Source organism: Solanum tuberosum, unplaced genomic scaffold (genome assembly GCF_000226075.1).
Source record: "Solanum tuberosum cultivar DM 1-3 516 R44 unplaced genomic scaffold, SolTub_3.0 scf00222, whole genome shotgun sequence".
Taxonomy (NCBI): Eukaryota; Viridiplantae; Streptophyta; class Magnoliopsida; order Solanales; family Solanaceae; genus Solanum; species Solanum tuberosum.
This window is the reverse complement of record NW_006239147.1, coordinates 460,750-485,837: the sequence shown is the minus strand read 5'-3', so window position 1 is coordinate 485,837 and position 25,088 is coordinate 460,750. Positions and strand designations below refer to the sequence as shown.

General features: G+C 33.6%; 7 protein-coding genes across 7 annotated transcripts in view; 5 read left to right on the top strand and 2 right to left on the bottom strand.

The window, feature by feature from the left end:
• The window catches only part of LOC107062371 (putative late blight resistance protein homolog R1C-3), a 4,187-nt gene extending 3,542 nt beyond the window's left edge, over window positions 1-645 (top strand). Inside the window, exon 3 of the mRNA XM_015312927.1 lies at window positions 133-645. Coding sequence (XP_015168413.1) covers window positions 133-645 — 513 coding nt within the window. The remainder of the gene's footprint in view (window positions 1-132) is intronic.
• A 2,193-nt stretch (window positions 646-2,838) lies between these two features.
• LOC102602412 (putative late blight resistance protein homolog R1A-10) lies at window positions 2,839-5,849 on the top strand. Its single transcript, XM_015312952.1, has 2 exons — window positions 2,839-2,937; window positions 3,369-5,849. The coding sequence occupies exon 2, from the start codon at window positions 3,404-3,406 to the stop codon at window positions 5,708-5,710; it is 2,307 nt and encodes a 768-aa protein (XP_015168438.1). The 5' UTR covers window positions 2,839-2,937; window positions 3,369-3,403; the 3' UTR covers window positions 5,711-5,849.
• Window positions 5,850-7,820: 1,971 nt separating this feature from the next.
• LOC107062370 (putative late blight resistance protein homolog R1A-10) lies at window positions 7,821-9,086 on the top strand. The gene has a single exon (XM_015312926.1). It carries the CDS (start codon window positions 7,821-7,823, stop codon window positions 9,084-9,086), a length of 1,266 nt encoding a protein of 421 aa, XP_015168412.1.
• Window positions 9,087-10,817: 1,731 nt separating this feature from the next.
• Window positions 10,818-11,788, top strand: LOC102590028 (glucuronoxylan 4-O-methyltransferase 3). The gene has a single exon (XM_015312925.1). It carries the CDS (start codon window positions 10,955-10,957, stop codon window positions 11,786-11,788), a length of 834 nt encoding a protein of 277 aa, XP_015168411.1. The 5' UTR covers window positions 10,818-10,954.
• A 648-nt stretch (window positions 11,789-12,436) lies between these two features.
• LOC102602083 (uncharacterized) lies at window positions 12,437-17,448 on the top strand. The gene is made up of 3 exons (XM_006356455.2): window positions 12,437-12,708; window positions 16,552-16,666; window positions 17,237-17,448. Exons 1-3 carry the CDS (start codon window positions 12,484-12,486, stop codon window positions 17,308-17,310), a joined length of 414 nt encoding a protein of 137 aa, XP_006356517.1. The 5' UTR covers window positions 12,437-12,483; the 3' UTR covers window positions 17,311-17,448.
• A 1,133-nt stretch (window positions 17,449-18,581) lies between these two features.
• LOC102601746 (GDSL esterase/lipase At1g71691-like) lies at window positions 18,582-19,360 on the bottom strand. The gene is made up of 2 exons (XM_006356454.2): window positions 19,056-19,360; window positions 18,582-18,970 (listed from the first exon to the last, which is right to left on the bottom strand). The coding sequence occupies exons 1-2, from the start codon at window positions 19,252-19,254 to the stop codon at window positions 18,750-18,752; spliced, it is 420 nt and encodes a 139-aa protein (XP_006356516.1). The 5' UTR covers window positions 19,255-19,360; the 3' UTR covers window positions 18,582-18,749.
• A 326-nt stretch (window positions 19,361-19,686) lies between these two features.
• LOC102601415 (GDSL esterase/lipase At1g71691-like) lies at window positions 19,687-22,684 on the bottom strand. The gene is made up of 5 exons (XM_006356453.2): window positions 22,359-22,684; window positions 22,001-22,122; window positions 20,866-21,102; window positions 20,082-20,331; window positions 19,687-19,996 (listed from the first exon to the last, which is right to left on the bottom strand). The coding sequence occupies exons 1-5, from the start codon at window positions 22,633-22,635 to the stop codon at window positions 19,776-19,778; spliced, it is 1,107 nt and encodes a 368-aa protein (XP_006356515.1). The 5' UTR covers window positions 22,636-22,684; the 3' UTR covers window positions 19,687-19,775.
• Window positions 22,685-25,088: the final 2,404 nt, after the last annotated feature.

The window sequence follows — 25,088 nt, the reverse complement described above, 5'->3', positions numbered from 1 at the left end:
GATATACGCTTGGATAATATGAATGCAAGGTTGTGGTGGAGGTTTCCGAATCTTGAAGAACTCGGCCTCCACGTTAAATATAAACCTAAGTTTCCTTTGTTTCCCATACCAGAAGTTCATACTCGCCTTCAGTCTGTTTCTCTGACGTTCTCATTAAATAGAGTCTTCAAGTCAGTTGGATGGGAGAGGAATTTTGTGTTCCCTTCAAATCTTAGGCATTTGAACCTTCGCGGCTGTTTCTTGACGGAAGAAATGGTTTTAAACATTGCAAGATTGAAGAAGCTTGAGAGTCTCAAATTACACATGGGATTTCCTTTTATGAGATTACAGAGGCTTCGGAACTGTTGCTGGAATGTCACAAATGTGGAGTTTCCTGCACTCAAATACTTGGGATTATTCTTTGTGCAGATAGAAGAATGGAAAGCTTCAGAGGAATCCTTTCCTGTGCTTGAGAAGCTAGTTATAAGTGGATGTTCCGATTTCAAGGAGATCCCCCCAAGCTTTGCGGATATTCCAACACTAAGACGTATTGAACTGACTAACTGCATCGACTCTCTAGGGGTTTCAGCTATGAATATCAGAAGAGACATTGAAGAAAACACAGGATGTGACAGTCTCCATGTTCTAATTGTAAACCGAATATAAATGTATTTAGAAGCAATTCAAAGTTGCTCTATTTCCACTTTTGTATTGTCACATTATCTGTTTTTTTTTTATTAGGAAACTTTTTAACTTGGAAGCTGAGATTGCAATTCAACTTTGCAAGTCTTTGAGAGGTCAATTTCAAAATATGAGATGTTTGGTTATGCTTTTGAGAGAAAATAAATGCTTTTGCAGCAGCACAAACTGTTTTCACATACTAAATTAATATTTTTCACAAAAAGTACTTTTTTGAAAAAAAATACTTTTAAGATAATATACTTAGAAACATTTTTTTAAAGTTTGGTTAAATATTAATTGTTGACCAAAAATGTTTTTAAATTAATTAACCAAACACTAACGGCTTTTTCACTAAAAGTATTTTCTTTTTGAAAATTACTTTTTTTTTTAAAAATAATCTCATTGAAAAATTTAACTAAATATGCTATTAACTTCTGTTCTAACTAAAATTTAATCAAAGTTCAATTACACTGGTGGAAGTGCTCCACTCTTAACCAGATGTCTCGGGTTTGAGCCCTGGATAATGGAGAAAATTATGTTGGGAGCGTCACCCCCAAATGGCCCCCGCAGAGCACGATTTAATTGGAGCTCCTTTATGGGCTCCAAACACTAGGTAGAAAAAAAGAAGAAGATAAATTTGTGAAAGTGCTTAGTTATTTGTGCTGCTACTGTTGTGTACAGTATTGATGTAGCACAAGAATGAATTGTAGCACTGTTGCAACAACATGCTCTTAACAGGGGAACTGATTTTGTATGCTATTTACAAATTTTTCTAGTTTTATGACGTTCTTACTATCGATCTTCATTTTTACACATGAGATCTGGAAAAAAAAATATTATTCTCTTGATCGTTGTTTTCATCTCAAATCGTACAATCATTTTATACATGCTAAATCTATGTCGGTCACTATCTTAAACGTTAGGAAACAAAATAAAATGTTGGGGAAATCAGGAATTTTGCCATCATAACTTCACCTGAAATTTGGCTCAAATATACTTTCTTTTAGGAATTTTGTAGTGACAATATAATGTGGTAATCAAAATAAATATATAAATAAATAAAAGAATTAAAAACATTAAAGAAAGATTCATATTTGTTCAAATAACTTTTATTTTTTATATAGGATTTTTTAATTATTTAGAGCAATATAATATTTATTTTAACGTCAATTAGTATATTTTAATTAATTGATTCTTTTTATATATAAATAAAAAGAAAATTATGATAATTAAAAAAATTTACGATAAGTAAAAAAAAAAGGTACAAAAGTATCTTCTCAAGGAAATAACATGGAGGTACCGGCACACTGTACATACAGCTGTTGTTGATGGGGAGTTTTAAATTTTAGTCAGACCTAGAAAATTAAAAATGATTATTGGTATACCAACTTAACTTGTATGATTATTAACATCTTATGTAGTACTATTTACAATATTTGTTTAATTAACATGTACTCGCTCCATCATTTTTATTTGTTCATTTAAAATTATGCACCTATCTTAAAAAATAGGGAAAATGCATAAGTACCTCCCCAGCCTATACCCGAAATTCCAGAGACACACCTAACCTTTACTAAGATCCTATTACCCCCAAACTTAATTTATATGTAATATTTTACCCCTTTTTGGCCTACGTGGCACTGTCTTGTGGGCCCAACGCATGTTGACATTTTTTTCAAGGATAGTGCCACGTAGGCCGAAAAGGGGTAGACTATTATAGATAAATTAAGTTCGGGGGGGTAATAGGACCTTAGTAAAAGTTAGGTGTGTCTCTGGGATTTCGGGCATAGGCTGGGGAGGTACTTATGCATTTTCCCTAAAAAATATAAATATTTTATCACAATACTTATATTAATTAGTATATAGTCTTATATCTTAAAAAATAAATAATTAATATTGAGGCGCAAAACATGGAATAATAATAAGTACTTAGTATGACCAATAAGGTTGTGGTGGAGAGGTAAGTACTCCTTCATCATTAACTAAGAGATCACGGGTTCGAGCCCCCTTGAGTACGGAGTTGCCTTTGTTAGGGAGCAATTTACTCCCAATATGGGACTTTCTGGCGCAAATTCAAATTTAATTGGGCTCCAACGTGGGTACCAGACACCGGATGGGAAACAAAAATAAAATAAGCACCTAGTATGTTTTTTCTTCCTATCCAGATTTTAACATCACTCTTCATTCTTCTTAGAGTTTGGATTTCTCTAAACCCAAAAGCATTAAGCAACCTTGGAGCAACTAATCACCCCCTATTGCCACTCTCAATAACGAAAGGTCAAATTTCTAAATTTTATGAGTTTATTTTTCTTTCAATATTTTGTAATATCTTTTATACGGTAATAGATTGCTCATTTCTTTATCTGAGGTCAACTGAGAGATCCATATTAAATTATTGCGTCTCTTTTGTTATATTTCTCTTTATGTTGTCTGATTAGTTGTCTTTCGAGTTCTGCTTTGTTAGATTTCGTATGTCATGTGATTTATTTGGATCCTAATATTGTTATACTAAGTTAGAAATTATAATTCATAGACATTTCCATCCTAAGATCAGAAGAAGTGAACTATTCATTTCATTCATCTTGATTATATAGTGGTGGCCTTTAGACTCATAAGACTTCACTTTGTTACTATAATTTTTTGGTTTGGTTTTTTTTCTTCTAAAAGTTTAAGATTGTTAATGTTTGTTTTCATTTGTTTTATGAAAGATTGAAAGGTGGTAGAGCTACTAATTACTCAAGGCATGGATGTTGTTGAGACTTGTGGAAAGGAAACTACTCTTTCTTCTGGAGAGCCTTCCAACAAACGCAGCATTCCATCAATTGATGATGATGAAGTCGTCGGCTTTGAGAATGATGCAGAAATTATAATGAAGAAATTGACTGGAAGAACAAAGGAGTTGGATGTCCTCTCAATCTTTGGAATGCCAGGACTCGGAAAAACAACTTTGGCCAGGAAAGTGTACAACAATCCTTCTATTGTTAATCACTTTGATGTTAAAGTATGGTGTGCTGTGTCTCAAGCATATGATAGGACGACGTTGTTGGTTGAGATTTTCGAACAAGCTATAAATAAAGAGTGCAAAATCAAGGAGAATGATAATGTAGCTGACATGTTGCGCAAGTTTCTAATAGGCAAGAGATACCTCATCGTGTTAGATGATATATGGGAAGTCGAGGCATGGGAGGATGTGAGATTATGTTTCCCTATAGGTGCAAACGGATGCAGAGTAATGGTAACAACTAGAATTGAACAAGTTGCTAAGCATCTCCAGCACCGTAGTGATCCTTATTCTCTTAGATTTCTAACAAGGGAAGAGAGTTGGGTATTATTGCAGAAGAAAGTGTTTCGAGGAGAGAATTGTCCCTCAAATCTAGTGGAAGCAGGATTACAAATTGCCCAACACTGTAAGGGATTGCCTCTTGTGGTTGTTCTGATTGCTGGAATTATTGCAAAAATGGGAAGAGAAGCGTCCTTGTGGCTCAAGGTTGCAAATGACTTAAGTTCCCTTGCTTTAGGAGAGCAGAGTATGAAGGTAATACAATCAAGTTATGACCATTTAGAAAACCACTTAAAGCACTGCCTTCTTTACATGGGATTGTTTCCAGAGGACCATAAGATTGCAGTGGACGATCTGCTGAAGTTGTGGATGGCTGAAGAGTTTGTATTGAATTCTGAAACAGAGAACATGGAGGAAACATCTCGAAATTGCTTGAACAATCTACTTAATAGAAGCCTTGTAATGGTCTCTAAAAAGAAAATCAATGGTGACATAGAAAGGTGCATACTTCATGATGTAGTGCGTGAGTTTTGCTTGAGAAAACTTAAAGAAGAAAAGTTTATGCAGCTCACAGTGCCATACAGTCCATATCAGCATTTATGTTCTATGAATTCACGGTTATGCGTTTATATTCATGATGATCTTGTTAAACAATTAGATCATTGCGAATATCAGTTTGATAAGATTCCAATGCTTGAGTCTAAGGAAAGTACAAAGTGTTTTGGTGAATGTTCTAGATCCTTGGAGTTCATTGCTCATCCAAATTTCAACCCATGGAACAAATCAAATCCTTTACCTTTACTTGTTAAGTTAAAACTTGTTCGGGTGTTGCATTTTCCTGATGAGGATCTGCCAAGTTCTTGGCCTATCGCGGTACAATCCCTGACTTACTTGAGGTACCTTGAAATTTCTGTTGAAGAATTTGATTTCAAGTGGATATCTCACCTGTTGGATCTTCAAACTCTAGTGGTTGATTCATCTAAATTTAGAAGGACATCACCTGCAACTATCTGGAAAATGAAGAAGCTGAGGCATTTGAATGTAAACGAACTTTCCTTGGTATGGGATGACAATGATAAAGCAATTTTTGAAGAATCTTCAACAACTATGCTTGAGAACTTGAAGACATTTCACTCTCATCGTATAACTGTGGATGATATGAATCCAAGGTTTTGGTGGAGATTTGCGAATCTTGAAGAACTCAGCCTCCGTGTTGAAGCTTTACCTAGTTGTCCTTTGTTTCCCTCAGTGGAAGTTCATACTCGTCTTCAATCTCTTAATCTGGTCATAAACCCTCGGGGATTCTTTGATTCAGTTGGTTGGGAGAGCTATTTTGTCTTCCCTTCAAATCTTAGGCATTTGTCCATTGGCGGTTGTTTCCTAACGAAAGAAATGACTTTAAACATTGCAAGATTGAAGAAGCTTGAGAGTCTCACATTAAGGGGGGGATTTCCTTTGGGGAAAATAGAGAACCGTTGCTGGGACGTCACTAATGTGGAGTTCCGTGCACTAAAATACTTGGCATTAAACTTTATGAGGATGGAAGAATGGAAAGCTTCAGAGGAATCCTTTCCTGTGCTTGAGAAGCTATCTATAAGAAGTGGTTACTTCTACAAGGAGATCCCTCCGAGCTTTGCAGATATTCCAACACTGCGACTTATTAAACTGTATGACTATACCGACTCTCTTGAGGTTTCAGCTATGAATATCAAAAAAGAAATCGAAGAAAACACAGGATGTGACAGTCTCCAAGTTCTTTTATTGTCCTAGATCGATACACATAGCATAGGTAGAGTCATAGACATTCTCATTCTCATTCTCATTCTCAATCCAAATAAGTATTCAACTAAACAATATTGTATTTCTTTTCTTCTTCTGCAGGGTAATTACTCCCTATTTTCTTCTGCAAGATTTGCAAATCTCCCTTTTTATTTGTATTTCAGAATGTATTGAAGTTTAACAAATTTAATATATTTATGTATTCAGTATCAATTTCATAATATATCTGTATATTCAAAATTAATTTCATCTCGTGCATTAATTTCATCAGAAAATGGACTATCCAGATTGTCAAGTGATGTTTTTTATTCACATTTTAAAAAAAAACAAAAAAAAAAGTTAAATGCATTTCTTAACATATCAACTTCCTAATGTGTTTTAATCTCCTGTGAGCAGGTTACCACAAAGTGTCCACCCAAAAGACAGAGCATATGATAGAGATTATGGGTTTACTTGAGATTAAAAAAGAAAAAAAAACATGACAAGTAGTACGAGCTTGTTTAGTGAAGGTTCTTGGAGGTTAAAACCATTGTTTTTTTGCAAAATTTGAATAGTTCTCATCACTTGTATTGATCATTAATCATACATGCATGTGAGTGTGCACATTACTTTAGATCTAGAATTCATTATCGTAATTAAGTTGATTTTTTATTCTAAATTATTGCTTAGCCAAGTCTTACTATAATCCTTTTATTTAAGCACCATCAACAATTAATATATTTACTCTAAACCAGAAGTTGATACACCCTAAAATTTAATGAGATTAACTTCGTTCCACTGACTGTGGAAAAGAAAATTACACCATCAATTCATTTTAGAAATACTTATTTTTTTAATTTAATTATTATATTTTCACATTTAAAGATTAATGATTTTCAGTTTCTCTATTTCTTTTTATTTTTCAAACCACATTGTACAGATCTAAGATTTTTTTTTGAAATAACGTTCAAATATTCTTGATACTATCGATTTTGAGTATTCCCTCTGTCCCAATTTATGTGACTTACTTTACTTTTTGGTCAATCTTAAAAAGAATGACACATTTCTATATTAAGTAACAATTTAACTATAAAATGTTTATTTTACCCTTAATGAAATGATTTACGGCCACACAAATTTCTTTCATGCATTTTGAACCACAAATTTTAAAAATCTTCCTTTATTTCTTAAACTCCGTACCGAGTCAAACTACCTCACATAATACAATCCTCTCTCATTTTATATTTTTGTTACCATCAAATTAATCAAACCTTTGAAACAATTAAACTCTCATCTGTGACCACCCTCAACAATACAAGGTAAGAATTTTCTCAAGTTTTTTGTTGTTGTTATATTGCTATTTCTCTTCTCATCTTTTGTACAATAATATTTATTCACATTTTTATGTCTTCTTTATATATATGTTGTGATTATGAGTTCCTTTTCTTTCCAATAATGTAAAACGCTCACTTGAAAATTTCTCTATATTTTGGATTATGAGGCCCTGAACAATATTGGTAAGTTGGGCAATAAATGGGATTTAATTTCTTAAAGGATGAAAAGAAGTGTACTAATGAAGTAAAAGGGGAACATGAAAAAAACTGTCAAATATTTTTTTTAGAACTGGTGACAAATCCAATTAGATTAATTTTGTATTAAATAACTCAAAAATTAAATTACTTTATTGATACAAAACAAGGAAAAGGTACGAGTATCGCCTAAATTATGACCGAAATCTCAGAGACACACATTAACTAAACTAAGGTCATATTACCCCTGAACCCATTTTTTTTAAATTTTTGTACACCTTTTTGACTTACGTGGCATCCAAATATCTCCCACGCGCCTCAATTGCGTGGAGTTACGGAGCGTGCCACGTAAGCCAAAATGTCTACAAAATTACCAAAAAAATAAGTTTGGGTAATAGGATCTTAGTTTAGTTAAGGTGTGTATCTGAGATTTCGGTCATAGTTTGGGGGTATATGTGTCTTATCCCATACAAAACATAGTTAAGTTGAGGCTATAATTTGTTGGTTTGGTTTTTTTGTCTAAATTTTGAAGATTTCATTTCTTTTATGAAAGTTGAGATCAAGGCAGTTGGATTGCAGTTGACATATTGTACATGGAGACTTGTGGAGAAGGAGCTTTTTCTTCTGGAGGACCTTCTACTCAACGTAATTTTCCATCAATTGATGATGCTGAAGTTGTGGGCTTTGAGAAAGATGCAGAAATTATAATGAAGAAATTGACCGGAGGAACAAAGGAGTTGCACGTCCTCTCAATATTTGGGATGCCAGGACTTGGTAAAACAACTTTGGCCATGAAAGTGTACAACAATCCTTCTATTGTTGGCCACTTTGATGTTAAAGTATGGTGTGCTGTGTCACAATCATATAATAGGAGGACGTTATTGGTTGAGATTTTCAAACAAGCTACAAATTATAATAGTGAAATCAAAGAGGATGTTGACATAGCTGATAAGTTGCTGAAGGCTCTTAAAGGCAAGAGATACCTCATTGTGTTAGATGATACACGGGAAGTCGAGGCATGGGAAGATTTGGGTTTATGTTTCCCTAATGGTGAATATGGAAGTAGAGTAATGGTAACCACTCGAATTGAACGAGTGGCTACACATCTTCAACATTGTAGTGAACCTTATTCTCTTAGATTTCTAACTCCGGAAGAGAGTTGGGAGTTATTGGAGAAGAAAGTATTTCAAGGAGAGAGTTGTCCCCCGGATCTACTGGAAGCAGGATTACAAGTTGCCAAACATTGCAAGGGATTTCCTCTTGTGATTGTCCTGATTGCTGGAATTATTATGCAAATGGAAAGGCGTCCGTCCATGTGGATGGAAATTGCAAATGATTTAAGTTCTTATGTTTTAGGAGAGCAGAGTATGAAGGTGATACAGTCAAGTTATGACCGTTTGGAAGACCACTTAAAGCCTTACCTTTTCTATATGGCATTGTATCCAGAAGACTGGATGATTCAAGTATCGGATTTGATGATGTTGTGGATGGCTGAAGAGTTTGTACTGAATGTCGACACAGAGAATATGGAGGAAGCATCTAGAATTTGCTTGAATGATCTACTTAACAGAAGCCTAGTAATGGTTTCTCTCAGGGATTATGATGGTGACGTAATATGCTGCATACTTCATGATGTAGTGCGTGAGTTTTGCTTAAAAAAACTTACAGAAGAAAAGTTTATGCAGCACACAGTGCCATACAATCCATATCAACATTTGAATTCCATGGAACCACGGTTAGGCATTTATATTCATGATGATCTTGTTAAACAATTAGATCATTATGAATATCTGCTGGATAAAATTCCAATGCTCCAGTCCAATCTGGAAACAAAGTGCTTTGGTGAATATATGCCCTAGGACTTTGGAGTTCATTGTTCATCCAAAATTCTACACAGGGAACAGATCAAATCCATTATCTTTACTTAAAAAACTAAAACTTGTTCGGGTATTGAAATTTATGGAGGTATGCCTTCCAAGTTCTTGGGCTAATGAAGTACAATTGCTAACTCACTTGAGGTACCTTGAGATTAATGTCAAAGAATTTGATTTCAAGTGGATAGCTCATCTGCTCGATCTTCAAACTCTTTATCATTCATAAACCTAATACTCTAAGGACATCGCCTGGGGCTATCTGGAAAATGACGAAGCTAGGCTTGTAGAAATATACAAATTGTCCTTTCTATGGGAAGAGAATGATCGTGCAATATTTGAAGAAACTTTCAACAACTATGCTAAGAGACTTGAAGATATTCCGTACATATCATATATTTGTAGATAATACGACTCCAAGGTTCTGGTGGAGGTTTCCGATTATTGAAGAAATCAGCTTTTGTGTTAACGATGTACCTAGTTGTCCTTTGTTTCCCATAGTGGAAGTGCATACTCAGCTTCAATATCTTAGTCTGGTGACAAGCTATAAGGAATTCTGGGATTCAGTTGGATGGGAGAGCTGCTTTGTCTTACCTTCAAATATTAGGCGTTTGTATCTTGGAGGTTGTTTCTTGACGGAAGGAATGGTTTCAAACATTGCAAGATTGAAGAAGCTTGAGAGTCTCACAATAAAGAGGGGATTTCCTGTGAGAAAATCAGAGAACCATTACTGGGACGTCACAAATGTCGAGTTTCCTTCACTCAAGATTTTGATATTAGAGAGTGTGAAGATGAATGAATGGGAAGCATCTGACGAATCCTTTCCCGTGCTTGAGAAGCTATATCTACTATTTTGTTTCTACTTCAAGGAGATCCCTCCTAGCTTTGCTGATATTCCAACACTGCAACAAACTACATTGCTTAACTGCAGTGACTTTCTTGTGGATTCAGCTATGAATATTAGAAGAGAAATAGAAGATAACACTGGATGTGACCCTAAAGTAGGTTCAGGACCTCTTTAATTTCTTCCATCTAAAGGAGATGTTCTGATTTGTCTGTATGGCTTTTTAGTTCTGTAATTTGCTGTAATGTTTTTCGAAACTTCTATTTTGTCATGGCTCAATGTATGTGCCTCAACTCTATTGCTTGCTTCATTTTATTTAAGTATGTTGAGATGAAGAGAGTACTAAATAAGTATAAGGTCACCTTTTAAATTTCAGTTTTAGCCCACCTATTCTATTGAGCTGCTCTGTTGATATTATGTATCGACGTTACCATAGTTATAAATATGATTGTTAACAAGGATAGAATGAGACAGGAGTAGGGGATCCGAACAAGATCGGTTTTAGTCCACCTATTCTATTCAGCATACTTTGTATATACGTTAACAGAATCCACTAAATAAAGTATAAACAATGAATTTGAAATTCAATAATTGAATGAATTGCAATAGAATATCAACCTCTCATAAAGTTCAAATTTTGAATCCGCCTCTTGAAATATCCATCATAATTTGCTCCTAGACATGTCTTGTTCCAAACAGTAGTTTATAGTATGTCATAACAAACACGTTTTCAATTAATTTGTTAGGTCCTCTGTTTCTTCTTTAGTAGAGTATAAAAAATAACTACAAATGCACTTTAACATTGAATTTTGATCTTGAATATTCAATGCATATGAATATTAATTAAATGAGCTCAAAACCAATGTATCTTTTTTCATTTCTTTCACTTTAAACTAAGAAACAAATCATGTAAAATCACTATTTAATTGTGAATTCTTTCCCTATTCCATTTCAAAGCTAGTTAAAAACCAAACCATCTAGCTCCTCCATATACTCTCACAAGTCTATCCCAATGAAAGAAAACCAAATAACATCAAAAAAACAACAAACAATGATCATGAACAAGCTCATATTATCATGTATTTTCTTCATCTTTCTCTTGTACTTGATACTAAGAGCAAACTCCCCATCTTTCAAGCTAAAAAACTTATCAATAAACTCATGCAACAAGATTCCACCATCTCTAGCTGAATCATTTCTCCACTATGCCACTACCAATAGAACAATGCAACAAAAACACGACGAAATATCAATAACACTTAAGGTCCTTGAGAAGAAATCACCATGCAATTTCTTAGTCTTTGGACTTGGATTTGATAGCTTAATGTGGAGTTCATTCAACCATAATGGACGAACCGTCTTCATCGAAGAAAATAAAGATTGGATCCACAAAATTACTAAAGAAGTACCTTCACTAGAAGCTTACCAATACACTTATGAAACTAGACTTGATCAAGCTCCTGAGCTTCTAAGTATTGGTAAAAGAGAAGATTCTTGCAAAAAAAACTTAGGTGATCCAAGAAATTCTAAGTGTCCACTTGCCCTAACAAATATGCCAAAAGAAGTGTATGAAATTGAATGGGATTTAATTATGATTGATGCACCAACAGGTTCATTTTATGATTTACCAGGGAGGATGAAAGTGATATATACTGTTGGACTATTGGCTAGGAATAGAGAAAATGGAGAAACTGATGTGTTTGTGCATGATTGTAAAAGGTATGTTGAAGATAAATTCTCTAGGAATTTTCTTTGTGAGGGATATATTAGGGGACAAGTTAGAAATCTTAGGCACTTCACTATCCCAAGTTATAGAAGTGGTTTGATTAAGTCCTTTTGTCCTTGAGTCCTAGTCTTGTCACACTGTTATTATTTTTTTGAGTACGTGTTCTGTAATCTTTCAATTATCATATAGTTTTACATTTACACGAAAGAGGATCTGTCCTTATTGAAAGTCAAAAATACGTGTATTTAGTTTATTTTGCCTTTTGTTTGATCTATTCTTTAATGATTTCGTGTGTATGTAAAATTTTCTGAAATGAAAGTAATTTCCTTGTGGATTACAAATGGTTTGATCGAAAGACCAATATGATATTGATACATTGCACATCGAATTCTTAGGAAATGGAGGTATTATTACTATTCCACCTTAAATAAATTAGACATACAGAAAAATTAGGAAAATGTGAAGATTTTATTATGTTATAAATTTTAATAAATATGTAAGCAATAAAAGAAATGCATGTATATGACATTAAATTGGTGTACACTACGTATTAGCAAGTAAATCAATCGATTGATTATCTAAATTTCAAGATGTTTATAGTATGAGTTCGAACAATTTGTGGTGTTTAATCGAAGAACCGTGAGGTTAGAGGACTGATTTTACAATTGTACAAAGTAAAGGCGTCAATTTGTATATATTAAGCTAAAATTGAAAATGACAAAAACGACGTCGTTTGGTCTGGCCAAACTCTTGTCTACTTTATCTTCTTTCCATTCGTTTTCCTCCTCAGACTGCAATTTTTTCGAGCTTTGAAAATGGCGAAAGGGAAGAAAGAGCTGTTAGCGTCAGCACCATGGAGGGTAGACCAAGAACAAGATGAAAAATTCAAAGACGCAAGGCTTAAAGTTACAAGCCAACCAGGTAAAACATCCACTATGCACGTTCCTGGTAAAAAAACCGTGAATTCCAAAGAAAATGAAGCAGATGATTCTCTTGAAATTGATCCTGAACTTCGTTACAGCTTCCAACGTAATTTCCAGGTCCCTCTCTCTACTCTCTCTCTCTGTTTGTTGTTTGTAGATATGAGGGGCGGAGTCAGGTAGGGCAGAGGGGTTCATCCGAATCTACTTCGGGGGAAATTACACTATTTGTACATGATGAAACCCCTTTGGCTTAGTAGTGTGTTTATTCTTCGTATTTTGAAGCCCCCTTAGTGAAAATCCGGGTTCCGCAATTGGTGTACACATAAAGTCATAAACTTGTGTTGTTAGTATATGGAAATTGTTACTCCGCTGTTGAGTCTGGGATAAGGAAGGATAGTTGGTTAGCGTAAAACTAGTAGTCCACAACTTGTGATAAATTCTCTGAATAACAAGATTGGATTTATATAGGCTATAGCTGAACCCACTATGTAGGTGAACAGCCAGTGCAACTTATATTGCAGGCCTAAACTAATTAGGATTTGAGTATATGGAATTTCTAACTGTATGTGGGTTGGTTTCGTTGTTTAAGTTGGATTCAAAAGGTTGCCAATTTCATTTGAGAGATTAAGAAGATTGTTGATTTCTTTTGATAGGTTATTGCATTCCAATTTTTGAGAATAGTACCTTCAAAGAATTGCTTTTGGCTATTTGCTAATGGAAGGGAAAAAATAGTTTTATCAACTTTATGTCAGAGAAATAGTGAATTGTTATGATATAATAGTGAAGATGAGTCAATGAGGATTTTCTCTTGGCAAAGTTGAATCACAAACACATTGAGTATTACTCAATTGGGAAAAGCATAGGACGCAATTGGAATAATTTCAGGGTCTTCAACTCTTTCTATGCGACTCAATAAGAATGAATGTGTTGCAATAGACTCGATTTATATAGCTTTAATCTTTAGTCTGCCAAATAACAGAAAAAGAACAGGGGTGAGGGAACAGGAGACGGAATGATACTTCCATGTATGTGTTTTTCTGTTCATAGAGCTTTAATCTGCAAATAAAAGATTTTTAATAACTTCCAAACTTCAAAGAGAAGTGATGGGACTACTCTTCCAAAATCTGGGAGAGTAAGAAAACAAAGGTTACTATGCTCATAGATCATAGATGAATTTGTGGAACTTACAGCAACAACAACAAACCCAATGTGATCCCACAAGTGACGCAAAACCAACTAATGGTCCAAGGTATCCCAATGTTGGCACTTGGCGATGTAAGTTTCTATCATGAAGACCAGTGTGGCACTTGACTTCAGTCATCAAGTGAAAAGATAGAGAGCTGAATGGGTTCCACATCCTAAAGTGGTCATATGTGTGAGACCAGCATGCCTCAAATAGTTCCACTTGCGAGGTGGAGCCGTGGAGGTGGTCTAAACATACTAACATTTATTTTGGTGAAGTATTTTGGATCTCATAGAACATAGACCTTAATATAACAACTTAGACCCATCAGACCATTTTTTTCTCGAGTCAGAAGTTGTGTTGCATCAAAGTGGCTTTCAGTGTATTGCATGTGTCAGACAAGCAGTACATTCAGTAGATATATATTAGGGTAGATTTTAGAGAAGTTCTGTGCAATGAAGAAACTTGTATTTGTGTTTGATTCCAATTACATGCCCTTCCATGTAAGTGGAGAGACAGTAAGTGAATTACAAAATTAGTTTCCAGTCCATAGTTGAACAATGGTTTTTTCTCCATTATATTGCTTTTTCTTATTTTGTCCTCAATGTGAAGCATTTGATTTTAAATGAGCCTTAGAGGCACATCAAGAATAAGACAAATTAATTAAGCAACTTGAAGGTACATGAAAAATAAAATAGGAAAAGGAAACTATAAAAGTTACGAAAAAGGAAAGGGCACAAGGAAGAAGCTAAGGACAGCAATGACAATGGGCAGCTATTCCAGTCATACATACCTATCCCTTCACAATTCGATTAGCTCCAGCCACCTCTGTGCTTCAGTACACCCTTGTCTGCTTGCTCCTCCTCTGTCTCTCCATTTGCTTTTTCAACAACCCTTGTGCTCTCCCTCCCACTCTTTCGAGCTCTTTTCCAATACCCTCTATTCCTCTCCTCACATTTGTTACTCCCCCATCACCTTAGTGTTTGTTGCATAAGCCTTGCTCAAACTATCCTTTTTAGCATCAAGAATTTCACGTCATTGATAGTGCAGAAGTACTTGCTCAATGGGCTGTCTTATGATCTCCCAGTGCTTAAATTCAGGGTTTGACTTGGATACTCACTATGGAATTAGGCTTGGGACTTCCATGTTGGAGGTCTCAAGTTCGAAACCCCTTGCCAGCGAAAGCAAGGGATTTGCCTTCTAGGTCGAGCTTGTCGCCGGACTTGCCTAGTACGGGTTACCTCTCATGTATGGTTTGCGAGCTATTGCATAGGAGCGGGGGTTTTACCCTGTGCGCACCCAAAGGGTAGCGGCTGCGGGTTTCCCTTGTCATCATAAAAAAAAATATCTTCTGTTTTTGCTTGACATCAATCCTAGATTAGCTCTAAGAGGTTTCAGATGGTTTCACTGTGCCAAGAATCCCTGTAATTGAAATTTTGGGCTTATTTTCGACCAAATTCATAAATATTTGGAGTAATTGGATGATCTAAGCTGACAAAGGATGAAGCTCAAGGGATTTGGATTAAACAAAATAATAGATATGTACTTGGAAGTTTGATTGAAGATTGGACTGAATGGAACTGTGGCATATAGATGGGGCAATGTTGAGAGAGAGATAAAAGGAATTGTTGGGGAAGATAGCTAATTTTATAAATGTAAAATCAATCTGATAAATATTTGGATTGACAATGCTAAACCTGACAATATGTAGAAGAACTATAGATGACAAAATACATTCATCTGAACCTTTTCGACGATTGATTATTAATCTGTTTGTTCAATCCTTTTACACCGTTAGAAGTAGGGCTGGGCATTCGGTATTTCGATTCGGTTTCGGTTTTTTTTTTTGGTTTTCGGTTCTTGTACAACGTGTACCGAACACCGAACCGAAATAATTCGGTTCGGTTCGGTTTTTATTGTTTCAGTTCGGTTTTTGTTATTTCGGTTCGGTTTTTGTTAATTCGGTTTTTTGTTATGGGCTTGCTTAGTGGGCTTTTTAAAATTTTGTAATTTTTTTTGTTTATTTTATTAATGTTTTATTTCTTTTTGCTTATTTTTACTCTGTTTTTCAAATTATTGTATGATTCAAAATAATAAATTGTCGTTAACATTGAAATTTAGCCTTGTTATAACATTGAAATTTACCGGTCGTTGTTGTGCTGCGGTTGCCTGCTGGTCAATTGGCGGCTGCTGCATGCTGCCGGTCGACGCTGCTATAGTCTGTAGACGACTAGACGTGGGAAGTGGGAATGGTAATTTTTGCCTTTTAGGAAGTGGGTTTGTAAAGTTGAAAAGTTTGAAAAGACAAACTTTTGTTTTTAATTTTAAATTATAATATTTATTTTTTAATATTAATAATTAATATAATATTAATATATATTATAATATAATATATTTCGGTAAACCGAAATACCGAATTACACAAAAATTACATACCGAAATACCGAAAAATACAAAACCATATACCGAAAACCGAAATACCGAAATACCGAAACCGAATTACCAAAATAATTCGGTTCGGTTCGGTTTTTCGGTGTTTATGCCCACCCCTAGTTAGAAGACCAAATGCAATCTAAAGCTAAAATTAAAGCTGTGTATCTGATAGACTGACACTGGTACCTGATAAAGGAAATTTTAGGAAATTAAGTGGATGCTCTTTTTGATAATGGATGACACCCTTCAATATCAGTATCTGCTATACTTTTAAAAGCTATGGAGCCTTTGATATCTCTTGATTTATTAGAAAATAACAGTACCATTCTTTCATCTCTTTGCAGTTTCTTCAACGTGTCTTCAGCATTGACACAGTTGTTAAACCTCTGCCTCCTACAATGGCATACAATGTTTCTCGTAACTTGACCTTCTTTACGAGTATCTTTACGCAATTCTTTGGTAAGCCTATTTGTCTGTTGCATATTACAATTTGCTTTCAAGGAAAAAGGTCCTTTTTTGTGGTGTTCCCTTGGGAGCTACTTTTGGCTAGTTTGGTTATTTTCGTCATTTTACTGAAATGTCTATTCTTCTTATGAAGACCCCTTTTCAATTTGCTTATTTTGGAGTATCTGTCCTTCCGTCTTTTTGTTTGGAGGTGGGGGATCATTTGGTGTTCCTTTTTCAAATAAAAGCTTGCTGGGAGGTTTGAATCTTGGAGTTCTAGGTGTTAGGCTGGACATTTTACTTTAGGTAATATTTGTTAAGTTGTCTATGCAAGTTGCAAATGCAAAGGCACGACTAGCAGTCTCCTGCAGTATGGCTAAAAGATGAAAAGGAGAAAAAGATTTTCTTTTGTTTCCCCCTTAGTTTTTTTAGATCTTAATTCTTTCCTTATGGGTATAGTACAGGGAAAGCAAATGAAGTATAAAGCAGATATGTTTTTCCCCTTCTAAAACCTTTTGATCATTTTTGTTTCCTTCCCCTTCTCTTTTTTTTTTGCGCTGTAATCTAATATTTTCATTTTGGCAGATCCTGAAGGAATAGCAAATGCACAAAAATCTCTCGGCTTAGGACAGGAAGAAAAAGTTCGTAAGGTCCGTTAAAGGACTCATTTAATCTCTGCAAGGAGTAATGTTGAGTTCTCTTTTTCCTTTGCTTGTACCTCTGATATTCTGGATATGCTGGCCAATTTTGTACTCTATATACATTTGCTGATAAATGACAAGTAATCTTGAAACTCATCAGTTTACCAACACAAGTACCAGTAACTCCTGTTTTGATAGATCCCCATGCTACTTGCCCTGTTTACTTTCATCCACATCGGTACACACTTCTAATTTAGCAAAAAAGCATGTTAGATCTCTTTCTGAATGGTATTTTCTTGATCCTTGACGAAATCTTTTCATCAGTCCGGTAAGACATAGCTGGGTAACAAGTATTTCTACTAGATTTTGAATCATGAATCTGTTTCTAGCTACAAGCAAACATTCTTGAAAACTTTAACAAAGGAGTTGTAGGTGCAGTTATCCTCTGCATCCAAAAACTTAAAAATCCTAGATTTCTGTTGTCTAATAGTTTCTGAAGGGAAGTGTTAGAGCAGTTGTCAAGTTGTTTTCGTGTAATTAATAGGTTATGGTTTCGAGCCATAAGAGATGTTCGCGTGAGAATAGGTCCCTTCCACCAAGGGTATGGCCCTTCTCAGACCTTGTGTAAACGCGTGATGTTTCGTGTGTTGGGTTTCCTTTCCTTTGTCTAATAGTTCTTCACATCTATAGTGGAATTGGGATGGATGCTACAATTTTAAAAGGTATCATACCTTGGAAATTAAGAATCGTACTCGTGATTACATATAGCAACTGGCAGTGGGTGTGAGCACACTCATAATCTTCAACATGAACTTAATTAATAATTGTTTCAATTATTAAAGAACTATATAGTTAATAAGTTCTCACCTACTGTTAAAAAATAATAATGGGTGAACGAGACTCCGCACTCTGCATTCATTAATTCAAAATCACAACCTCGTCTGTCTTATGGTTATCCTAATAAGGACTCCCTCCGTCTCAAATTCCCTATCGTGTTTCTCTTCTATACGCCTCGTAAGAAAATATTAATTAATAGAGAGTTTTGACTATTTTGTCCCTATTTATTTCTTAAGATATAATCTCTCTTCATATTTACTTTATTTCAGTGTTTGTATTAGAAATCACGACAAGATAATTTGTGGAGAGAGTATCTCTCTGCCTACACTCAAGTTCTTCTAACACCCTTTTCTATCAATACCATTAATATTTACTATCATTTTATATGTTTGAAGCACATTAATATGAGAATCTTTTAAAGAATGATAAAATTATAGATTGACACACATTCCTAATATATCAGTAACTGCCTCCACAAGAACAAGACAATACATTCTTAACTAAATATAGAAAAATACCCACAAAAACAAGTTAAAACAGAAAAAAGAAAGCTCAGTTCACTACACATAAATGGTAATTAATTAGTAGAAGAAATTCAATTTCCTTCCATAACATCAAAGTCAAAGAGTGGCAAGTTGCTGAATATTCATTGGATAAACAACATCGGGTCCACCACTAAAAGCTTTCCTTCCAAACAAGATGTTAACTGCCTCAGTTGGATGAAATGCATCCCAAAATATGTATTGTTCCCTGTTAGAACATGGTGTTTGGAATGGTAAACATGTTATTTGCCCTCTATTTCTCCCTACTCCACAGCATCCAAGATTTACTTCACTAAATCCTGTTACAAAAGTTGAAGAGACAAATTTAGTTAGCTAATATACATGGAGCTATTTAATGTATGGATTAATAATATATTGACTTACCATATTGTCTGGAATTAGCAAGGAGATCTTGGAACATATTCCTGATGTCAATGTAAGAAAATCTGAAGCCAGGGAGATTGGAATTTAGGCTGGTGAGCATTGATCTAACATTGTTATGGAATGGAAGGACAAGTTGATTCACTTCCTCTGAACATGCACCATTTTGACTTTGTGCAAGAATACTTGGAATACACCCCATTAGTCCTACTCCACCAATCACAAATTTTCTTGCTCCAAGATTGTATAATCTCTAAAAGTTTCATGAATTCAAGGAGGAAAAAAAAAAAGAAGGGAAAACATTGGTTAGTAAATTAAAGGAATAACTACTAGTTTATGTTTTTGGTACAAAGGAAAATGTTTAGTGAGTAAGCAAAAAAATATTGTTGAAAAATCATTTATGCAATCTAATAATTACTATAGGGGTGGGGTGGGGTGGGGTAGGGCAGTCAAGGTGGGGTGGGATGGGGTTGGGAAGAAGACAATTAACTTGAAATGTCACTTCGTTGTTCTCTCTAAAAAAGTCATTTTCCTGATTTTAAAAAAACTTGTTTTGTTAGAGTTCAGAATATTTTGATCAACTAAACATGCAAAAATCAAAAATATATTATAGAAAAATACCCACAAAAACAAGTTAAAACAGAAAAAAGAAAGCTCAGTTCACTACACATAAATGGTAATTAATTAGTAGAAGAAATTCAATTTCCTTCCATAACATCAAAGTCAAAGAGTGGCAAGTTGCTGAATATTCATTGGATAAACAACATCGGGTCCACCACTAAAAGCTTTCCTTCCAAACAAGATGTTAACTGCCTCAGTTGGATGAAATGCATCCCAAAATATGTATTGTTCCCTGTTAGAACATGGTGTTTGGAATGGTAAACATGTTATTTGCCCTCTATTTCTCCCTACTCCACAGCATCCAAGATTTACTTCACTAAATCCTGTTACAAAAGTTGAAGAGACAAATTTAGTTAGCTAATATACATGGAGCTATTTAATGTATGGATTAATAATATATTGACTTACCATATTGTCTGGAATTAGCAAGGAGATCTTGGAACATATTCCTGATGTCAATGTAAGAAAATCTGAAGCCAGGGAGATTGGAATTTAGGCTGGTGAGCATTGATCTAACATTGTTATGGAATGGAAGGACAAGTTGATTCACTTCCTCTGAACATGCACCATTTTGACTTTGTGCAAGAATACTTGGAATACACCCCATTAGTCCTACTCCACCAATCACAAATTTTCTTGCTCCAAGATTGTATAATCTCTAAAAGTTTCATGAATTCAAGGAGGAAAAAAAAAAAGAAGGGAAAACATTGGTTAGTAAATTAAAGGAATAACTACTAGTTTATGTTTTTGGTACAAAGGAAAATGTTTAGTGAGTAAGCAAAAAAATATTGTTGAAAAATCATTTATGCAATCTAATAATTACTATAGGGGTGGGGTGGGGTGGGGTAGGGCAGTCAAGGTGGGGTGGGATGGGGTTGGGAAGAAGACAATTAACTTGAAATGTCACTTCGTTGTTCTCTCTAAAAAAGTCATTTTCCTGATTTTAAAAAAACTTGTTTTGTTAGAGTTCAGAATATTTTGATCAACTAAACATGCAAAAATCAAAAATATTTTTCAAAAATTATTTTCCTCCGTACTTAACACAAATGAAGATGGAATATATGGAAAGCAAACTAATTTGTAAAATGATTTTCCATAAATTAGTACTCTGCTATAAGAAAATATGGAAAGCAAACTAATTTTGTAAAATTACAAGAAAAGAAAATATGAGATAATAAAAAGAGAATCTTACTATAAGTTGTTGATTATACTGTTGAGTCAAGAGAGTAGCATATTCTTGAGGATTATATTGATTTTTTGTATTATAATTAGGCATAAGGTAATTGTTAAGGTAGTCATTGCTTCCCATTCCAACAAAGAAAATTGATTTTGCTAGTGCCTCTTCCACATCTCCTGCACCAGTGTTTCTTAATTGGTTCAGTGTGCTCTCAAAATTTGTGATTTGTTGATTGAATGGAATGCGCCCTACCTGTATAAAATTTATAATAATGAAAATATATATCTATACAATTAATTACTACATGCAAGATTCTACTAATTGATAAAAAGGTAAAAAATGTAAAAGTACTTGGGTAGGTGTTAGGTAGGTGTAGTGCATTTAAGTTTATTTAATTGTTTATGGATTTATTGTTGCTATATTTGAAGTATCATTTATTAGGTTGTACTTGTGAGTAGATGCATCATTGATAAGATCTTTAAGGTTACCTACCAGGATTGTAGTGAGATGTATAAAATTCATCCATTTTTAACTAGAGGTTTTGAGCTCATGGAAAAAATCCTAATAAAGAGAGTTTCTTCCCTTAAATAGGTCATATGCATCACAAATCCAAATTAATTGAAGCTCCAATATAAATGGGATACCATAAAAATTAAGGTTTGTAGGCCATACGGTCTCTCTTTTTTTCTTTGATCCAAATGCTACTTATTTGAGTCGAGGGTTTATCAAAAACAACTTCCTTAACATCACAAGATAGGGGTAAGACACTAAGACTACATACATCTTGACCTTCTCAGACTCCACTTATGAAATTATACTGAATACGTTATTATTGTTATTATTGTCACGGTAGTCATCAAAATGCCTACTTACTTTTTTGAATATCTCATTTAACTTTTATACACTACTCTAAATTACACTAATTACATGTCACTGAAAAAGATCACTATAGGCAATTTACCGTTATAAGTAAAACTAATTACCTAAAAAATATGGTTAAAAAAACCTTACTACAACAGGATAAGTTACATCAATAGGGTACTAAAAATACAATAATAGTACTATATACAAGTTTACTCATTTTTTTTCTAATTTTACTTGGAGGTTGAGGTGATTTTTGCCACAAAATATATAAATAAAAAGTACTTACAAAATTTCTGCCAGTATTATCAAGAATGCCAGCAGCAGCAGAGGCATAATTGATTCCAAATCTCATTTGGTCTCCAGAAGCCTGTGAGTATGGTGGAGTCAAAGGTAGTCCAAGCAATTCAGCTGCATGTACAATGCCATGTGTTAATATTTATTTTTACACTAATTTCTATACATTCACTCATATATATATATATATATATAATAAAATAATCAACATGCATGCTACCATCAAGAATTATGGTGAAATAGATAGGAATTTGTCGCTTTTAACTAAAGGTTTTGAGTTCGAGCGGTCAATTCAGATAGAAAGCGTTTTTTCCCTTTAATAGATCTTACGTAACACAAATTATACGTACCAAAAACATCAACCATAGTGAGACCATTGGAGAAACGACCAGTAGGGCCACCATTAAAATCAATTCCATAAGGAAGATAGTTAGCCTTAGCTAAAGAAGCTAAGTTATTGTTATTGCCATTGTCTATCAATGAGTCTCCAAATATGAACATAGCAGGCACCAATGCACTTCTTGTTCCACTTCCTTCTTCTTGACATAATATTACACTATTATTATTATTCACTAGCAATACAAACAACAAAAAACACAAAGGAAATAGCCTAAAATTATAAGCCATATTTTATTTTTTTGTAAAATGGATTTTCTAGTATGAGAAATGTAAGTTGAAATTGCTATGAGAAGGTTTAATATAGAGGTGGGGGGAAATAAATATGCGGTAGTTAGAGAGGAGTAAATGAATTCACCTGTATGGTGCTTTATGCAGAAATGCGTAATAATTGATGAGTGAGTATATAAGAATTGATATTGAGAATATATTTTTATTAATTTTGTATGCTAAGTGCTACTCACTCTACAACAATAATTAATCATCATCTAAAATAATGTATATTTACTACTATTATGCTTAGTCATTTCATTTCTATTATTTGCTATCAATAATTTGTTCATCTATACCTATTTGGAAGGTTATCATACTATTCTCCTGGGTTAACTTCTTGAGTCTACTGTATTAATATATTACTCCCTCAGTTTTAATTTATTTGATTGGTTTTGATTTGACAATCAATTTGAAAAAGATAAAGAATTTTTAAATTTTGTAATCTTAAACTAAAGATAGAATGTACCAAAATATTTTTAAATATTATGATTTTAAAACATATCAAGTGGAAAATAAAAATTAAAAAGTTATCAAAAAATAAAAAATATTCCTTTCTAAACGAATTTTTAAAAAAAATTGAAATGAAAAGAGTACTTGTTATTCTCCATTGATATTATTTGTCTTTTAAATTTGTATAATTTTGAAAAGATATTAATAAACAATCTTAGTTATATGAGTATTTGTAGGGGTGTGCACTATTCGGATTAAACCGAATAACCAAACCAAATCAAACCAAATTTTTATTTGGATTGGTTTTTGGTTTTTCGGATTGATTTTGGATTAATAAATTACTTTGTTTGGTTTTTTGGTTTGGTTTCGGATTTTAAAAAATAAAAACCGAAAAAAACGAATTATATATATATATATAATGTTTAGGTTTAGAATTAAGTTGGAGTTAACCACTTTTGCCCCTTTTTGGCTATTGTCTTTCATGATGATTACGTTTATATTTTATGTTTGAAATTACATCTATAATAGGTATACTTATAAGTATTGTGTTTTAAGTTTTACTTATGATTATTATTACTTTGGTTATATATGTTATTAATTATTGACATAACCGAATAACCAAACCGAAAATAGCCGAACCGAATAGAGGAAAACCAAACCAAACCAAATTTATTTTGAATCGGATTGGGTTACACTTTTACAAAACCAAAAACCGAAAATCCAAACCGAATAATGTAAAACCAAACTGAAAAACCGAAATGTACACCCCTAAGTATTTGTTCAAACCACTACTCCATAAGCTAGTCTAATTTTCTTTACCCCATGTTGATTTGACATTTCTCCTAAGAGAATACTTTTTTTTACATATAACTATTTTTTTTCTTGATAAATGGACAAATAAAAAAGAAATTTTAATTTTAGTATAAGAACCATATAAAATAAAATGGAAGAAGTATTTATTTCACTTAATTAATACTTTACTAAATCCTCCGTTTCTATTTACATGTCGTCCTTACTAGAATTAGTTATTCCTTAATATTTGTTGTCATTTCTCAAAATCAATGCACAAATGACATTATTCTTTCTATTTTACCCTTAAAAGTAATTAGCCTTGAAAGTATATATGCATTTGACCTACGTACATAGGCAGACAAAGTAATTAATTCATGTTCATTAGTCAAATTAATTAATCAAAATTAATTAATTCATGTTTATTAATTGAAAATTTGACTTCAAGAGAACACTAAATAAAGGTACAATGATACATTTATGTAATTTTTTGAGAGAGGTAAAATCTAAAATTGTGACAACTAAATAGAAACGAAGGGAATAGAATAGTAAGGATGATTTTTTAAAAGAAGTTAACAAATGCTTCTCCTTGTACTAAAACTATCATATATTTCAAAACAAATCCAAAGTGACAAACGACTATAGTAAATTTTAAATGCAGGAGATATTATATTTTCACCTAGAAATTCTAAAAAATAAACATTGAAAACAAAGAGAGAAGAGTCAAAACCAACACAAAGGTTATGATGGGATGATTGAAATCTCGTTATTTTTAATTGAAAGTTTTAAGTTTATGCCGGAAATTTAAAAAATCTTGTTGAAAACGTCGTCCCTGAAAATAAGCCAGTATGGATGGATGGATAGAAGTAGTAATTACCCATGCCAATGTCATGCAAAAATATGAGCTGTGAGTTAACAAATAATTGGTCCCTTTGGGCGGAGGGAGCATTGCGCGTTTTTACATTAATAATACTGCTTCCTTCATTTACTTATAGTTCGTTGGCCGGTAACAATATAATGAAGTCTCACACTTCCCAAGAAAATGTAAGAAACAAATGCATGTTTGGGAAGGTTTAATTTATGGCTAAGAAATAAATGCAAAAATATACCCTCTCCGTTCATTGTGAAAATCTGATCTTTAAACATTTTCATGTTATCAATTTATAGGACTT

Coding starts and splice junctions, on each gene's coding strand:
- LOC102602412 (XM_015312952.1), top strand. CDS start 3,404: ATGGATGTTGTTGAGACTTGTGGAAAGGAAACTACTCTTTCTTCTGGA.
- LOC107062370 (XM_015312926.1), top strand. CDS start 7,821: ATGGAGACTTGTGGAGAAGGAGCTTTTTCTTCTGGAGGACCTTCTACT.
- LOC102590028 (XM_015312925.1), top strand. CDS start 10,955: ATGAAAGAAAACCAAATAACATCAAAAAAACAACAAACAATGATCATG.
- LOC102602083 (XM_006356455.2), top strand. CDS start 12,484: ATGGCGAAAGGGAAGAAAGAGCTGTTAGCGTCAGCACCATGGAGGGTA. Junction 12,709..16,551: donor GCTTCCAACGTAATTTCCAG/GTCCCTCTCTCT, acceptor ATCTCTTTGCAG/TTTCTTCAACGTGTCTTCAG. Junction 16,667..17,236: donor TATCTTTACGCAATTCTTTG/GTAAGCCTATTT, acceptor TCATTTTGGCAG/ATCCTGAAGGAATAGCAAAT.
- LOC102601746 (XM_006356454.2), bottom strand. CDS start 19,254: ATGGGGTGTATTCCAAGTATTCTTGCACAAAGTCAAAATGGTGCATGT. Junction 18,971..19,055: donor TGCTAATTCCAGACAATATG/GTAAGTCAATAT, acceptor CTTTTGTAACAG/GATTTAGTGAAGTAAATCTT.
- LOC102601415 (XM_006356453.2), bottom strand. CDS start 22,635: ATGGCTTATAATTTTAGGCTATTTCCTTTGTGTTTTTTGTTGTTTGTA. Junction 21,103..22,000: donor ATAATACTGGCAGAAATTTT/GTAAGTACTTTT, acceptor AATTTTATACAG/GTAGGGCGCATTCCATTCAA. Junction 20,332..20,865: donor AGTATAATCAACAACTTATA/GTAAGATTCTCT, acceptor TGAAACTTTTAG/AGATTATACAATCTTGGAGC.